The 19031-nt window shown below is 39.7% G+C and overlaps 1 protein-coding gene across 2 annotated transcripts in view; it reads right to left on the bottom strand.

Moving 5' to 3' along the window:
• Positions 1–9893: 9893 nt before the first annotated feature.
• si:ch211-180f4.1 (uncharacterized protein LOC100144405 homolog) overlaps positions 9894–19031 on the bottom strand; it is a 58666-nt gene continuing 49528 nt past the window's right edge. For both annotated transcript variants that reach the window (XM_039775559.1, XM_039775558.1), the window contains exon 2: positions 9894–13579. In XM_039775559.1, coding sequence (XP_039631493.1) covers positions 11249–13474 — 2226 coding nt within the window. In that variant the 5' untranslated portion in view covers positions 13475–13579 and the 3' untranslated portion in view covers positions 9894–11248. The remainder of the gene's footprint in view (positions 13580–19031) is intronic.

Below are 19031 nucleotides of genomic sequence, written 5' to 3'. Positions count from 1 at the left end.
GGCAATGGAAAAAAAACCCCAAATGGACTGATGGTGTGTTTAACATAACTTAAAGAGTATGCAATGATTTCACATATCAGTTTATCATTGGTACTTGTTTTAGTGACTTTTTTCCTATAACCATTTTATTTTTAGAAAGTAAGAACCTTCTGATAATTTATTTTGCTAAAAAACTGAAAATGTTGGAGTGAGAGACATTAGGCTGTATTTTTATTATTATTTTTAGTTGTTCTGAGAACAGCTTTCAATAATTTTTCTAAAATGAGTGTTTTTTTTTTAATTCTCTCTCTTTGTCTCCTTTCAAACTATGACTTGATTATTGTTATTTAGAGAATTTCTGTGGTCAAGCAGACACCATATCATCTTTTCCAGGATTTCATTTTTGTTGCTTGGGCTTTAAGCCAAATAGCCACAACCAACACAATTACTTCACACCACAGATAAGACTGAAGGAGGCGCTGTCTAAGCACATGCTGGACTGGTACAGCACTTCAAGATTTATTTTACGATTAGTATCATGATGACTAAAAAACTTTCAGCTTTGCTGTTTATAAGACTTTCCCGACCAAAATGAATTCATTTATTATCAGTAGATGTTTTGTGCAATTGAGATTCATGGAAGCCATACAGCTTTGAGCTGAGGACTGAAATCCGCCACTTTCTTCATGCTTCAATTTACTTCCATTTATTCTCAGAAAGAGGACCTCTGCTCCAGTTATAGGACAGTATATAGCAGAGGTGGCCAACTCTGCTCCTGGCTACAGGTAACCATTTTCTTAATTAATGACTAGTTTTTGCTACTAATTAACTTCATTTAATTTACTTTCTATTTAATACTCAGACCCTCTAAATCAGGGCTGAGCAACGCTGTTCCTGGAGGGCTGCAGTGGCTTCAGGTTTTTGTTCTAACCCAATTGCTTCATGAGAAATCATTCATTGCTGATAAAGCACTTACTGCTTAAGTGACATTTTTCAGATTCATTTTAGTTGTCGCGCATGTTCAGATTTTTGAATCTTTAATTGCTTATTTTAGTCTTAAACTGCTGTATTTATTGTTTTAACTGCTCCTTATTAGCAATAAGCTGCAAATGACAAAGGAACAGGCAGCTAGTTTGTCTCCATTTCCACTTGTTTGTATTCACCATTCACTTTTTTGGTTTAATTAAGTACTCAGAAGGAAACGGAGGAGAAAGTGAAGAATTGAAAATTACTCATCCATTTCAGGCTTCAAATCACTTGGATGACACATGCATCTCTGATTTTAGAATAAACTACTGTAACATGGTAGAGTTAAAACACTAACAAGCCATGAAATGTAATTATTGGCAACAATTGCTTTCTAATCAAGCAACTGGGTTGCAACAAAAACCTGCAGCCACTTGAGGTTTTTTGTTCTAACCCAGTTGCTTAATTAGAAAGCAATTCTTGCCAATAATTACATTTCATGGCTTGTTAGTGTTTTAACTCTGCTATGTCAAGTTATTCTCATATCCTAGTGCGAAGGACAGCCAGGTCCAATGCCCGGCAGGGACGCCCCTGCTGCTTATATTCCGGGGGAGCCACCATGGGCAGTCCAATACCTCCCCCAGGCCGCTTGGTGGCAGCATCCCTGGCCGACAGTGATTCCCCAACCACCCGCAGGGCTTCATGGGAGTCCTCCACAGCTTGGTTGGGGCCTGGGGTGGCCGCTAGGGGGGGCAGTCTGCTTCCAACAGCCCGGCTGGACAAGTCTTCAGCCCCGGGTGGGCTATAAAAGGGCCCCGCCACCACCACTCGAGGAGCCAGAGTTGGGAGGAAGGAGATGAAGCTTGAGGAGGAGGAGTGGCAGTAAAGGAACAGTGTTTTGATTGGGGTTTGTTGTGCTTTTGGACTGTGTATTGCCTGTGGGTCACGAGGAAGACGTGCGCCCACGGGTGAAGAAAAATAAAAATCTTTAGTTATTTCATACATGCCTCAGTGTCCATCTGTGTCGGGTCGGGCGCATTAAAGCACCTTTGTTACACCTAGATTTTCTTCCCCTTTCTAAGGATATCATCCAAATGATTTGAAGGCTAAAATGGAGGAGTAATTCTCAGTCCTTCACATTTTTCTCTTCACTTTCTTTCCAAGTATTTAATTAAACCCAGTAGTGCAAGATGAATACACACAGGTGTAAGTGGTAACAACCTAATGGAGAAATGATGCTTTCTTTTGTCATTTGCATGTTATTGCTAAACAGGAGCAATTAAGAAACTAAAAATCCAGCTGTTTAAGACTATAATAAGCATTCAAAATCTTAACAAGCGAGACAACTAAAGTGAAGCAGAAGTGTTGTTACATGAGCAATAAGTGCTTCTTATTAAGCAACTGGGTTAGAGCAAAAACCTGCAGCCACTACGGCCCTGCAGGACCGTGACTGAGGACCCCTGGTACATAGCATATATCATTGCACATGCACATACGAGGGACATGTATAAGTCAGGTCTTGAAACCCGAAAAATCGATTATAAAATCAGACCCCGACTTATGTGCCTGTTCAAAAATACACTTAATTTTTTTTTTTTTTTACATCTTCTTGCCTCCTCCAAACTCACATCAGTTTCTCAGGCACATCAAAGTTTGTTGCAGCAACGCAGTTACCAATTTCTTTCGCCACTTCAACGACTTTTAATTTAAAGCTTCATATTTTCTTCTAATCGAATGCTCCATCGTAGATAAGGGATGCTATTCCAATAAAGGTGTATGAGGGTGTGAGATACAAAAAACACAACATATGAAATGCAGAAATGGATAAAAAATATCATAACTCCCTTTAAAAGTTTAGAAAGCAGTACAATCTGTGCAAGAAAGCCCACATTCTGGTGCCTTGGTATTCTCCTTTTACATACTGCTCTGCATGGTTTTGGGACTCGCACAGAACAGACCTTACCTGCTGGAAGACACAAAATGAGCAGTGAGGCTGTGGTCAAAAAAGACCAGTGTAACTCCTCTACAACCCTCACAACTCAAGAACGATTACATTTGACCAAAACCTTAGTATGGCGTTTATTACTGAAAATGAATTTATAGCAAACAAGGTAACATCCCGCTGAATCAAATCTGGCTCCGAAGAATAATGGAGTGATGTCTTCAAAACAGCTTCGGGAATTTTGTGCGACTTAAATTGAATGGGGGCAACGGTAAGTCTGCAGCCAGGCTGTTCTAGGCATTTGGGATTTTTTTTTTTATTTTGAAATATTTATTCTGATTATACCAATCCAAATGATTTGGAAGGGGAGCTCTTTGCCTCTACTACTTGTAAACAGGGTAAAAGACAAATCTTGAAAGTCTGATTTGCAGTGGGTTACTGTCTCATATTTGCCTGCTGCCCTTCTAAGCATCCCAAAGCCTTGTCTTAGTAGCAGGACAAATAATCTTCATTTATTTTTTTACAGGGATAATAATTGATCCAGTCTTGTAATCCATTTACTTTGCCAAGTCAAATGTATTTTTCAAAATCCTTTGTGTACAAGCTGTTTCACAGTAGAAGTCTGGAAATGCTCTTTGGATTCTTCCTTTCTGAGTGGTGCTCTGAACACAATCTACATGTTCCATTAACATTTCCATAAGAAAAATCAAGTACCATGTTAAGACACTTTGGTTCACTATATACAGTACCTTAAATGGAGAGGCTGAAACATGTCCTTACACAATAAATCCATTTTTAAAAATGCTGTGATGTTGAGACTGCCTCAGTGTAGAACTCCATCTATCCTTCATTTTCAATTCTGCTCATCCAGTTCCGAGTCACTATTACCTATACTTGTAGTACCGGGCGCAAGGTGGGAACCAACCCTAGACGGGGCATCCATTCGTCACCCTCACTACGCCAATTCAGAGCTGCCAACAGACCCTACACACACATCTTGGGATGTAGGAGAGAAACTGGTGTACCAAAAGGACAAGCTAAGCAGACGCTGAGCACGGTAAAACAGTCTAAAATAAATGAGGGAAACGTACAGCTAACAGGCCATGGTGGAGGATCAGCTCCAACTGTCTCACTAATGCACATCTTATAACAGTGGGTTTAAAAGAAAGACATGTCTGTCTGGACAAGTTGTATCCATTCCTTTTCACAGCCATTTACATCTTTGTGCTCCTGTCCCATCTCACCTTCTCTTGTGGTGGTCACTGGAGAGCAGGGGGCTGGAGTTCTATAAGAGACTCCCTGCACATTCATCAAGTTCTGTTAGTCATGTCATCATTCAATCAAGCGATAATAAATACTCTTTGGGTGGACCTGGAGTAAAGGGAGAACTGGAAGCCATGAAGGCCAACATTTTTTTTCTTTTTTAGTTTAACATCACAGCAGAGCTTCCATTTAATACAACAAATTTTACAACACATTGTTCTTCTGGGAACTTTTCATTTTCTATCTTGTGTGAAATCTTAGTTTCAATTTAAAGCTATAATGAGTAAAGAGGCCAGAAAACAATTAGTGGGAACGTACTGGAAAGCAAGTAAAATACAAACGAATACATATTTGATTTTTAAATTGATACACACAAACAATATGTTATGTGGCCACAAGGTGGCAATTAAGTTAAGCTTTCAAGCTAAAATTGAACATCACTGTGCATAATTCTAATACTATAAACAGTTATGCTGACATAATCTCAGTTCTTTAGCTTTGCATTTTAGATAGCATATGTGTTATTCATATCTCATCATCTTGACTACCTGATGTTTCTTAACAGCACAGTGGTTAGTGCTGCTGTCCCACAACTTCAGGAACCTGCGTGCAAATACAAGCCTAGCCACTGTACATGTGGAGTTTCTACAAGATAAATGCTGTGGAAACTTTAAATTGGCCCTTGTGGTTGTGTGCATGAGCGTGTCCTGGAATAAATGGCTTCGGAAAAATGAATGAACAAATGGAACAGTAAATATACTTTTCCATCATTCTGCTTATACCAAAATGAAGAGATCTGCTGAACTTTAAAAGATGCCTTCTGATCCTCATTCATTTTTGATTTTTTAACACGAGTCACACATTGAAGCTTGACATGATGTTCTTTAAGTGACCCCATTGTTATTCATGTTAAAAACAGATTATCTGGGTATTTTTTTAATAATTGTGTCAAACCACATATTTCAGCTGATCAAAACTTGGTGTTCTGTATGGCCAAGGTAGTCATGTCATGTCACTTTGATTTGGGGGGGGGACCTATCCTAGCCAGCAGGGGGTGAAACACAGGAATAAACACTGGATGGGGTGCCAGTCCATCACAGGGTGAGCACGCACACGCACGCACACACACAATAAACACACACTTGGGACAATTTATTGTTTCCAATTTACGTAACCTACAAGTCTTTGTACAGTGAGAGGAAATCCACGTAGACTTAAGTGAGAATTGCAAGCTTCACACAGGTGAGGACCCAGGACACGAACCCTGGTCTCTTTACTTTGAGGCAGTAGCGCTACCACTGCGCCAATGTGATGCCTGCCAAGGTAGTGACAAAATTAATTTATATTTAGTTAGTGAATATGTCACATGCAAGGAAAGATGATCCTTTTGTGGATGTGTGTAAAAAACACAAATCACCAGTCTTCCTAGCCATTGGAGATCACTGGCAGTTAGTGCAGACATACCAGAATGAACATCTACTAGTCAGAAACTGGTGCCCTGCAGTCCAGCAGGCAGATGGATTGTCAGCCACTGAACAACGACTGAGGCCAGGGTACATGGATGACTGCGTGCCGGTGGCCTGTCCCTGGCATCACTGAAGAAACACCTAAGTGACAGGGGCAACATTGTAAGATAAAGCACAGTTTGCCCAATGAATATGAATTAAGGTATTAATGTACATGCAGATACAAAAATGGCACAACTATTTGTATGGGCAAACTTGAACTATAGCATATTATTAACTGAAAGCTTTTCCAGACCAAACTTAATAAATGCAGCAGTGGTTTTTCTCAGAAATCGGTGGTCTTCACCTTTCTACAGTATGGAAGGACACTGTCATGGGTTGGTAAGGACAGTTTTCTCTGAACCACAGCCATGCTAAAAAGGTTGGGGGAAACCAGACGACTTGGTGGAGTAGCTTTGCAGTGTATTTATAAAAAACAAATAAATAATAATAAAACCATGTTAAAAACTTTAACCATGTGACACTGGACAAAACATTACCTGCCTTCTCCCAGTACGTGGATTGTAACACCCGGGGAAATAGGACTATTGACCTACTGTATGCAAACGTTAAAAATGCATACACAGTGCCACCCCGCTGCCTGCGCTTGTGAAAGCAGATCAGAGTCTGGTTCTGCTTCAGCCTCACTACAAACCAAGAGTGAGGGAGCTACCAACAACCACACACTCATTCATGAAGTGGTCTCCTGAGGCAGAGCAGGCTCTGAGAGACTGCTTTGGAACTATGGACTGGGATATCCTGCAGGGATCATATAGTGAGAACATTGAGGAGGCTGCTGACTGCACTACTGACTACATCAACTTCTGTATGGACATTGTAGTTCCAGTAGAAACAGTACGCTGCTATGCTAACAACAAGCCATGGAGTACAAGTGACATCAAGGGCCTTTTGAACCAGAAGAAAAGGGCTTTAAAAGCGGGTGATCAGTATGCGCTCAAACACGTGCAGAAGGAACTCAGAGTCCAGCTCAGGGCAGTGAAGGAGCAGTACAGGAGAAAGCTGGAACAGAAGTTGCAGAATAACAGCATGAAGGAAGTGTGGAATGGGATGAAGATCATCACTGGCTGCTGCTCGAAGTGGGGTGCCACCATCGAGAGAGACATGGAGTGAGCAAACCAGATGAACAACTTCTTTAACAGGTTTGACCACCCTAACCCACTCTCACCTCAGAGTACTGCACCCTCCACCCATCCTTCTGCTGATATCAGCATAGGAGAGAGTTTTCCCTCACCCACAATTACAGCAGCCCAGGTAAGCAGAGAGCTGAGGAGACTTCGTGCCAGCAAAGCAGTGGGTCCAGATGGAGTATCATCACGACTGCTGAAGGCCTATGCGTTGGAGCTGGGGAGTCCTTTACAGCGCATCTTCAACCTGAGCCTAGAACAGAGGAGAGTCCAGAGGCTTTGGAAAACATCTTGCATCACCCCAGTCCCAAAGGTATTATGTCCTCGTGAGCTGAATGACTTCCGGCCTGTCGCTCTGATGTTACATGTGATGAAGACCATGGAGCGGCTGCTGCTTCGCCACCTGAGGCCACAGGTCTGCCACGCCCACAACCCTCTCCAGTTCACATACCAGGAGAAGGTGGGAGCGGAGGATGCCATCATCTATATGCTACACCGATCCCTTTCCCACTTGGACAGAGGCAGAGGTGCTGTAAGAATTATGTTTCTGGACTTCTCTAGCACCTTCAACACCTTAGGGACGAGGTGACAGAGATGGGAGTAGATTCATACCTGGTGGCATGGATCGTGGACTATCTTACAGACAGACCTCAGCATGTGCGTCTCGGGAACTGCAGGTCTGACATTGCGGTCAGCAGCACAGGAGCGCCACAGGGGACTGTGCTTTCTCCGGTCCTGTTCAATCTATATACATCAGACTTTCGATACAACTCGGAGTCCTGCCACGTGGAAAAGTTCGCTGACAACACTGCTATTGTGGGCTGCATCAGGAGTGGGCAGGAGGAGTATAGGAACCTAATCAAGGACTTTGTTAAATGGTGTGACTCAAAACACCTACAACTGAACACCAGCAAAACCAAGGAGCTGGTGGTGGATTTTAGGAGGCCCAGGCCTCTCCCGGACCCTGTGATTATCATAGGTGACTGTGTGCTGGACTGTCAATACTGATGCTCTGTGCAAGGGAGAACAGAGCCAACTATACTTCCTTATAAGGAATAAGATGCTGCAGATGTTCTATCAGACAGTTGTGGCGAGCACCATCTTCTATGCGGTGGTGTGCTGGGGAGGCAACATAAAAAAGAGGGATGCCTCACGCCTGGATAAACTGGTGAGGAAGGCAGGATCTATTGTAGGCATGGACCTGGACAGTTTGACATCTGTGGCAGAGCGACGGGCGCTGAGCAGGCTCCTTTCAATCATGGAGAATCCACTGCATCCACTGAACAGTGTCATCTCCAGACAGAGGTGCAGCTTCAGTGTCAGACTGCTGTCACCATCCTGCTCCACTGACAGACTGAGATCGCTCCTCCACCACAATATGCGACTCTCCAATTCCACCGGGGGTGTAAACGTTAACATTAAACAAGATTATAGACTGTCATACCTGCCTCACACTCTCCACCTTGCATTTTTTAACTTGCACTGTGCTTTTACTGCTCTTTAATTAATATTGTTTTTATCAGTATGCTGCATACTATCTATCTATCTAAAAAATAGTTCATTTTAAAAGTAGCGTTTTTGACCACAATATGCAGTGCTCAAATACATTACAAGGCAATTTTCAAATGAAATGCAAAGATACACATATATGGTACATACTATATATCACATTAAAAACATTTCTTTTAATATTCAAAATGCAAATGTAAATGCTGCATTTCTGTATGTTTATTTTTTACTACTCTGATGAGTTAGTATTTTTGCAGAAACAGTAAATACATAATATTTTATTAAATGAAAAATGCTGCTGGTATTCAAATTTTTAACATCACTTTATTTACCTTTTACTTCACATTTTCATTTCAGTGCTAGCTGCAATCCTAAAAACAAGGTGAGACCTCCTGGCATTTAATTTGAAATATCAATATTAAAAGCCCATATACCCTGGTCAACTAAAAACCAGGAGGAATGGAAGTAACAGCTCATTTGAAGGTTTTGGAGAAGCATGTAATCTACAACTGGTGAGCATTTACAAAGTTAAAAACTTACAGTAAGAAGTACATGTGCTTTCAGAAAGTGGAGACCCCATTAAAACACATAAATATACATAAAATGTGCACTTCAGTGAAAACAGGTTGAAACTGGCTAACAATGCACAAATTTCACTTTACCAAAATAAAAAGCTGTTTCCTAAAGGCTAACCGAATTCCTTAAACCTCATATACTGTACAGTATATTTTTAAATGTGTGTGTATATATGTATATACAGTACAGGCCAAAAGTTTGGACACACCTCCTCATTCAATGTGTTTTCTTTATTTTCATGACCATTTACAGCACTCCATCACTCTCCTTCTTGGTCAAATAGCCCTTACACAGCCTGGAGGTGTGTTTGGGGTCATTGTCCTGTTGAAAAATAAATGATCGTCCAACTAACCTGACTTCTGCACAACACAACTGCTGGTCCCAACCCCATTGATAAAGCAAGAAATTCCACTAAATAACCCTGATAAGGCACACCTGTGAAGTGAAAACCATTTCAGGTGACTACCTGTTGAAGCTCATCGAGAGAATGCCAAGAGTGTGCAAAGCAGTAATCAGAGCAAAGGGTGGCTATTTTAAAGAAACTAGAAAATAAAACATGTTTTCAGTTATTTCACCATTTTTTGTTAAGTACATAACTCCACATGTGTTCATTCATAGTTTTGATGCCTTCAGTGAGAATCTACCAATGTAAATGGTCATGAAAATAAAGAAAACACATTGAATGAGGAGGTGTGTCCAAACTTTTGGCCTGTACTATATATATATATATATATATATATATATATATATATATATATATATATATATATATATATATATATAGTGACCTGACATTTGTGCGATATACATATGAGCGCCGACGAAATAGCGCCAATTAAAACGCGACGTCAGAATCGTGCCAACAAAATCGCGAAAGTTTCATTAAATATGAATTACTAGTTTAAACCATATATAATAATGTGTATTTTAGAAGTCAATATTATGAGACGTGGCATGCCATCAGCACGGCACGCAGATAGTCCTTAAGATCACACCCTGCATATGTAGGAAGAATTGCAGCAAGACATCTTGATAGTTGAGCGTATTTAGACTTGCTGGCTGCCTGACTGCTGGTAATTCCACTTTCTATACGATACGTTATTCCAACCCTCGACTGAGTTATTTGTTCGCGGCATGCCATCAGCAGTTATAACAATTATAACCTAGCACATAATGTGTACATAAAGCGCACATACGCATCCCACTCTCTTGGCCTCTCTCGCAATTTTGTCGTTGCGATTTTGTCGGCGCGCATTTGTTGAAAATCAGTTAGTGGGTTTGTCGGTGCTCATTTGTCCGTTGTTTTGTTGGGGCTCATATGTCTATAGCGCTTTTGTCGGTGAACCTATATATATATATATATATATATATATATATATATATATATATATATATATATATATATATATATATATATATATATATATGGGATTTATATATGTATGGGATTTTCTCCTAGCTCAAATATGAATCAGCCTTCAGGGACCACTATCTTCTTACACATCTCAAAAGACACAGATCAAAATGTTACATTCACAAAGGAAATGTCTTTGTTTACCCTTTCCGAATGCATTCTCCATTAGCACAAAAATGGGGGTACTTGACAGGAACTACTTTCGAAATTACATCATATTTTACAGTTAGTCCTTATAAAGCATTTCCAAAATGTTTTGACTACCATCCACTTTTAGAATTTTCACATTTTCCCTCTCTTCTTATGTCCGACTAGCATAGAGAAGATTGCAAAAATGGATGAAGATGTGGTAGGAGGAGGCATGTTTGGATAGGAAGCAGCACTTTTTGCTACACATGAAGATTGTCTGCTACCCCTAACAGTCTCTTTCACTATAGTATGGAAAATAAAACATTACATAAAAAGTGTGATTAACCCTTTTTTTCTCTCTCTTTTCAGTAAATAGCCTCCGCAAGTTTATAAAATGTTATTTTTTTGTAGTGTACTCTAGTGCATTAAGACAAGTCTGATTCTGCATAGTAATCATTACCTTGGCTATAACCCTTTACAGGTGTGTTTTTTCTTTTCCATTTTATAGCTCTAAATATCAATTTGCTACAAATCACAAAGATAAGTAGTTTGTTTCTGTGGACACAGAATACCTATACAAGTACAAGTAAAGCAATCCAGTGGTACATAAAGTGATCTAATCTTTCAGTTATGCATTAAGAAAGCATCTTTAAAAATAATTTAAAAAAAATTAATCCCCCCCAACACACACACACACAAACCTTCCACACACTTGAATGTGCATAAACATACCCAGACACAGCTAAACACACACACACACAGATTTTACAAGCTTATTATCCAGTCTGCTGTTCATTCAAGTCCTTTCAAATAAAGCAGATTACCACATGTATGTTTTGGAAGTGTCTATCTGCACACTCTGCTGCGCCAAACTGCATTCTTTTTCTTTTTCAGTTTCATTTTCCCATAGGTTAATGAGGGGTGGGTAGAGTTCATTTAAGGGGATTGAGGTTGTATGTTGCATATATTTCTTCAAAGAATGATGGCAAGCTTTCTGCTTCATCCTCCGTCCCATGTAGAAAACAAGCAACGCCATGATGAAAATAGCAAACATCGAGCCCATCACAGCTGCTAGAGCTACATTACTTGGCTGGGCGACCATCTCCACTGAGAACGTGGCCTCTTTAGTGGTTACATTGAGACAGGACCGCTGCGTCTGGTGGCTTGTGGCAGCTGAAATAGTGAGACAGACTTCATATTCTGTGGATGGCTGGAGATGAGTCAGATTGTATTCCTGGGTGTCCACAGGAACTTTTGCAGTATAGCTAATGTGAGGGTTATGAATCTTCATGGTTGCCATTGCCCATTTGGGCTGAGGAACTTCATGGTCTGTTCCAGAGCCCTGGTTAAATGCACCTGGATACAGTTTCCACTCTACCACCACAGAGCGAGAATGAATATGCTTTGCCACAATCACCAGGGCTTGAGTGGAGTTTGACAAAGCTAGGAGATCTACTGAAGAAGCTGTGTTGCCATCACCAAACACCTGTAGGGTTAGGCTCCGTGTATCAGCACCTTCTGAATTCCATGCAACACATGTATAAAGACCTGAATCTTCAGGCTCCACTTTCCAGATTTCCAAAGTACCCTGATTTTGCAGCTTGTACTTTTCTATTGTTGTTTCAAGGGTGACCTTACTCCCAGATGGAGTGACCCAATAAAACTGAGGTGCAGGGTCTGCCAATGCCCAGCAGTCCAAGTTAACAGAAGCTCCAGCAGTTGTGTTAAGATTAACAGGAAATCCATGACCTGAAATTAGAGGTAAACAGGAGTTGGTTGCCAAACCCCAGCCATTAAGGACTTCTTGAAGCTGGTGTCCATTCAGATGAGGTGGGGAAGCACACAATGTAAGTGGAGTTTCTAATAGGCGAACATTTGAGTGATTACCAAAGGCTTTTGCCCAGTTTGACAGGCAATCACAGCGAATAGGGTTGCTATGAATGCTTATTTCATCTAAACTTGGAAGTGATGCCAGGATATCCCTGTGCAGTAAGCTAAGATCATTGTTGCTCAACAGTAAGGTACGAAGGCCACCAACATTTTGAAAAGCCCTGCGATCAATGAAAGAAAGTCGTGGGTTGTTACGAATTTCTAGTTTGGCCATTTCAGGTAAATTTTCAAAAGCCTGATATTCAATTGCCACCAACTTTTCCATGTTATTCAGGCTCAGTTCCTCCAAGTGGGGGAAATTTCTGAAGTCACCTTCAAGGATCTTAACAATGGGATTCTTATTTAAGTCAAGGAATTTGAGAACAGGAAGGTTACGCAGAGCATTTCTCGGAACTGTTGTGAGTTTGTTGTCATAAAACGAAAGACTTTCAAGATAATTCAAACCTTTAAAAGCATTATCAGGGACTTCATTCAGCTGCATTCCAGCTAAAACTAAGCTGTGAAGTTTAACAAGAGGCTGGAAATTCATGTCTTTTAGACCAATAATGGGATTTTCTCCTATCATCAAGATTTCTAAATTTGGAAGAGGTTCAAACCAGCGGCTGTCAATTACTGATAGCTTGTTTGAGTTGAGGTGCAGACGCAGTAGATTACCCAACCCAGAAAAGGCATTGGGACCAATTGAAGAAATCTGGTTATGGTTAATGTACAGTTCCTCCAAACTGCGTAAATCTCTCAGGCAAAAATCAGGCAATTCTTTTACTTGGTTTTCTTCTAAATATAAAGTAATAAGCTGTGACAAGTTGAACAGACCAATATCCCGAATATGAGTAAAGTGGTTTTGAGACAAGTCCAGCTCAGTTAGGTTGACTAGATTCTGTAGCTCAGAGGTCACATGGGAAATATTATTGCTCTGCAGAAGAAGAACTTGAGTGTCACCTGAGATGTTCCATGGCACTCCTCCAAGCTGAAGCTCGTTGCAGTCCACTGTTTTTGCTTGGTGATATGCTGACTGAGGTGTGTACCATGGACGGATGTCACAGACACACTGGAGTGGGCAGTTACTAGCGCAAGAGATATGGATACACAGAAGAAGACCAGTCACTATTATCTGAAGTAAGCGGACAATCCGCTCAGCAAGGACTTTCCTGTACATTGCTGAAAGCAGCAGGCCAAGTTAAATTTACAGAGCTGGGTAAATCCTAGGAGTTCTTGTCAATGATGATGCCTGTCAGAACTGGATTTGTCTCCGAAGAAAAATCTAAAATAAAAGAAAGAGGAATTATTAAATAATATACAGGCAAGACTACAACGGAATCTCTATTCTAAAAGAAACAACAAGAACAAGATGTACAGCCACATATTCACACTAATGTAATTGAGAAAAACCTCCCAGCATGAGATTATCTTGGAGCCCAAGTACAATGTGGCCAAAACAAACTATGTGCCATCTGTGTTGGCCATTTTATCTGTGAATAAATCCTTAACAAAGTCAAGTATTTTTATTAGCTTTTCAAAAGGAAAAAATGATTATTTCAGCAGTGAACTATTATTCTCTTTCTTCCTTGAACCATGCCTCTTACTGTTGAGAAACAACAAAAAAAAGTATTAAAGACCATTTCCCTTTTCATTCTTTTGATACTTCTGAAAATATGTAAAGCTACTTTTGTTGAAATGTTTTGCAGCTAAGGATTTAATGCTCCTCAAACTCAAAGCCTTCCATTTCAAGTATTCATTATGCATAATTGTGGATTTCACAAAATTAACATTGTACAGGATGTATTATAAAGTAGATCATTAATCACAATGCCATGTTACTTGAGCCACATGAAGAATTATATGTATGTAGGCTTTTCCATATTGAATAATGTATGCCATCTACTTTTTAAAATCACTTTAACATGTCAATTTCTCCTTCACATTTTTCTTATCAGAGGTAGAATACACCCACACCTTCTGTTATGTGAGTTATATATTGTATACAGTATATTACATCTCTACAGCAGAAACATACGGAGAAAATTAGAACAGGATTTCTTTTCCACTGCAAACCTAGATTATGTATATGTATATATGTATATGCACTTCTCCCAGTTTTCAGCATTTCAGTATAAAAATACTTGCAGCTCAATAATAGAATTGAAAGTTAGGTTGTGCCATGTAACCTTCTGCTTTTGATCTCTGTAGAGCTGACTTTTGGATGTACTGTATAGAAATTTTGAATTCCAGATCAATAATGTTATAGTTGAGTTTAACAAAGAATGATTTGGCTATGTATATCAGGATAATCTGAAAAGGAACTAGAGAAAAATATTCATTTTGACCATATTAATTTTAACAGCTAAATTGAAGCATATGGAAGATGATCTATTGATGTCCTGTTTGAAGTTCTGAAGTTCTACCAGATATTACAGATATTTAATGATTTCTAGTATTATTCATATCTAGATATTTAAACTGTTCTGAAGCATTCAATGAAAAGTTATACAGACTACTGTAAATTGCCTGAGAATTTACTGGAAACATCACACTTTTATTCAAGTTAATTTTGAATTCAAAAGTCTTATGAAACTGTTCTAACAGGTTTAATGCTAGTGGTATATATGATTGTGGGTCTGAGGTATAAAGCACCATATGATCAGCATAAAGAGGTATCTTTTGATCCAGTTTTTCTCTTATTGTTTCTAAGAGATGAACAGCTAATGGTTTGATGGCAAACTCAAAAGGCAACCTTGAACAGTTCATCGTTCTAATTTTAAATAACCCGAGTTCATACTAGCATGGATTAAATCTTCAGGAATGGTGCACAGTAATTTAATCCATGCAGATAGATTAGAAGCAGACCCAACTTTGTGCGATTTGGTAAGCAGATATACCCATTCAACTCTACCAAAGGCTTTGTCTGCTTCTGAAGATAATAAAGACTTCTGGAGAGTCAGAATTTGTACAGGAATATATTACATTAAACATACTCTAAAGATTCTAAGCTAAATGTCTGCCTTTCATAAATCTGACTTTGTCTTGTGATATTATACAGAAAAGCATTTTCTCTGTTTTTCTATCTAAAACTTTTACTAGTATCCTAACATCATTATTTAGTAATGAAATTGGCTTTTATATGCACATTGTAGCAAATATTTACTCTTCTTTGGAAAGGTAGCAAGACACTTGACATAATGTTTTAGGAAGAATTTTATTTTCTGTAGCTTCTAGAAGCCTTGCTAACAATAGTGGCACTAAGTGATTTAATGAGTTTTTGTAAAATCTTACTGGATAGCCATCTGGGCCTGCAGTTTCTTTTGCCCTGCAATGAATTTATGGCATCTTGTATTTCAGATAGTATCAGAGGTTTGTCAAGCTTTTCTGCACTGATGCATCATTCTGTATTATTTGTATTTTGTCAAAAATATTCTTGACTCGAGTTATAATATAAGGACTTACAGTATTCCTTAAATATGTTGATTACAGTCATGCGTTGACTTATGGCTCCATTGTGACTAGCCATATGGCCATATATCAGTTTGTCCGTATGTCAGTCACAAAGTGTGTATTTGAAACTGAGGGTTTGTGCCTCTTGTGTGTTTCACTGGTATACATACTTTAACTGCTGGTACAGAGCAGCAAACGGATGTTTGAGTTTCTGTGTCCACACGCCTGGTTTGCATAAGACACTGTTTCTTAACCTCTGAATCGTGCTGCCAGTAGGGTGTGGGATGTCATCATTTGTTTGCGAGTGGGGTCAGTGCATTAGCCACATGGTGTAGCGCTGATCAAAAGAAACAATAAAGGGCCATCCCTGAGTCAGAAAATATATGAGATAATAATGATAATAATGAAAGATTTATTACTGTAACTGGTTCTGGCAATTTCTACAACATTATTACCGTATTGTTTTGTTGGCTCTACTCTATAAGTACTAATCGCCTTTTCTTTCTGACCCTAATTCTATTTCCTACTGCATTATTAATCTCTTTTAGTATTGCTATCTTCCTGTTTATGTTTTTGTTGAGTTAGAAGATATTGGGTTTTTCACCACATTCATAATATCAATAGTGTAACTTAAAAATGGGTTGTTCTGTTTCTCTTGTAGTCAAAAGATTAAATTCTGATTGAAGAGCCAACCTGTTCCTATAGACTGCCTCATTTGTCAATATAGCATTTTCTTAATCAAATTTAGAGATATTGGTAATCAGGTCTGATACCTTTCTTATCTGCAATTTGTTTTTATTTGAGACATACAAGTTAACTTGAATTCTTAAAACTGCCTTCAGTGTTTTCCTTCGTGTTCCCACAGAAATCCCTGGGGTAGGACTGGTCTTTATAAACGGATCAATTTGTATGGATGAAGTCCTCATCTGCTAACAGCAACAGATTAAGCTGACTGTTGTAAATTGGGTTTGTAGAGTTTGAGCTCTAAAATAACAGAAACATAATCAGTGATGACAACTGTACCATATCTGTAAGATTTTATAGAGGGTGGTAAACTACTACAGATGAAAAAGTAGTCTTGAGAAATTGTGATGTACTGATGAGAAGAAAGAATATTCTCTTAAATTTGAGTACAAAAATCTCCATAAGTTAGAATGATTGTGATCTGTAATAAACTGTGTAATTGTCACCACAGTTTTTGATATCATAGACCAATCTAAGTCTAGATTTATTACACAATTAAAGTTTCCAGCTATTACAGGTTTATGACTGCTCATACTGGGAACTAACACATATATCTTAAATTTTCAGTCATCTATAAGTGATGCGTATATATACTCAGCAAAAAAAGAAATGTCCCTTTTTCAGGACTGTGTATTTCAACAATAATGTTTTAAAAATCCAAATAACTTTACAGATCTTCATTGTAAAGGGTTTAAACAATGTTTTCCATGCATGTTCAATTAACCATAATCAATTAATTAACATGCACCTGTGGAATGGTCGTTAAGACCTTAACAGCTTACAGAAAGTAGGCATTTAAGGTCACAGTTCTAAAAACGCAGGACACTAAAGAGACTTGTCTACCGACTGTGAAAAACACCCAAAGAAAGATGCCCAGGGTCCCTGCTCATCTGCGTGAACATGCATTAGGCATGCTGCAGGGAGGCATGAGGACTGCTGATGTGACTAGGGCAATAAATTGCCATGTCCGCACTGTGAGACGCCTAAGACAGCGCTACAGGGAGACAGGAAGGACAGCTGATCATCCTCGCAGTGGAAGACCACGTGTAACAACACCTGCACAGGATCGGTACATCCGAATATCACACCTGCGTGACAGGTACAGGATGGCCACAACAACTGCCCGAGTCACACCAGGAACACACAATTCCTCCATCAGTGCTCAGACTGTCCACAATAGGCTGAGAGAGGTTGGACTGAGGACTTGTAGGCCTGTTGTAAGGCAGGTCCTTACCAGACATCACCAGCAACAACGCCGCCTATGGGCACAAACCCACCTTCGCTGGACCAGACAGGAGTGGCAAAAAGTGCTCTTCACTGATGAGTCACGGTTTTGTCTCACCAGGAGTGATGGACGGATTCGTGTTTAGGAATTGAGCGTTACACCGAGGCCTGTACCCTGGAGGGGGATCGATTTGGAGGTGGGGGTCCGTCATGGACTGGGGCGGTATATCACATCACCATCGGACTGAGCTTGTTGTCATTGCAGGCAATCTCAATGCCTTGCAGTACAGGGGAGACATCCTCCTCCCTCATGTGGTACCCTTTATGCATGCTCATCCGGACATGATCCTCCAGCAGGAAAATGCCACCAGCCATATTGCTGGTTCTGTGCGTGAGTTTCTGCATGACAGCAATGTCTTTGTTCTGCCATGGCCAACGAAGAGCCCGGATCTCAATCCTATTGAGCACGTATGGGACCTGTTGGATCGCAGGGTGAGGGCTAGGGCCATTCCCCCCAGAAATGTCCATGAACTTGCAGGTGCCTTGGTGGAGAAGTGGGGTAACATCTCACAGCAAGAACTGACAAATCTGGTCCAGTCCATGAGGAGGAGATGCACTGCAGTACTTCAAGCAGCTGGTGGCCACACCAGATACTGACTGGTACTTTTGATTTTGAGCCTCCCTTCATTCAGGGACACATTGTGAAATATTTTTAGTTTATGTCTTATGGTGTTGACTCTTTTAGTGTTCATACAAATATGTACACATTAAGTTTTGCTGCTTGTCCCGGTTTATGGATTCAGCCTAAAAAAACTAGCCTTCCATTTGTGTGTGTTGAATTAAAAAAACTCTTTGGTTCTAACCTGTCTTCTGTCATTTCAGCTCACTTATGTTGTTCTGGTCACAGATCTTTTCTGTTCATTCAGATTCCTGGTACACATCCTGGGCTTTGCTTTATTAGCTTTCTGCCTCTGCAGTTATGACCTTAGCTTGCATACCCCGACTCCATTTTCAAAGAACAAATGTTGTCAACCTTGCGCAGTCAGTTTATAAATGTGTGGAAAGGCCAAATATATTCTAAAACTTTAGGTTCATATACACACACATTCACAGTCTGAAGCTTTTTACATCAGATGATTAGAAAGGTTGTTACCTGGCCCTCCTTTGGTCTAAGGCATCTTGTTAAAGCATTTGAAAAACACACACACAAACACATCTTTTACAAACAGCTAAACTAGGATACAAAGGCAAATGTCAAGGAAAGTAACCTTAAATTAGCTCCTACTGAGACAGACCAAAATGTGTGACAAAAATAA

Source organism: Polypterus senegalus, chromosome 13 (genome assembly GCF_016835505.1).
Source record: "Polypterus senegalus isolate Bchr_013 chromosome 13, ASM1683550v1, whole genome shotgun sequence".
In the NCBI taxonomy this organism is placed as follows: Eukaryota; Metazoa; Chordata; class Cladistia; order Polypteriformes; family Polypteridae; genus Polypterus; species Polypterus senegalus.
This window is presented reverse-complemented; position numbering and strand designations above follow the sequence as displayed.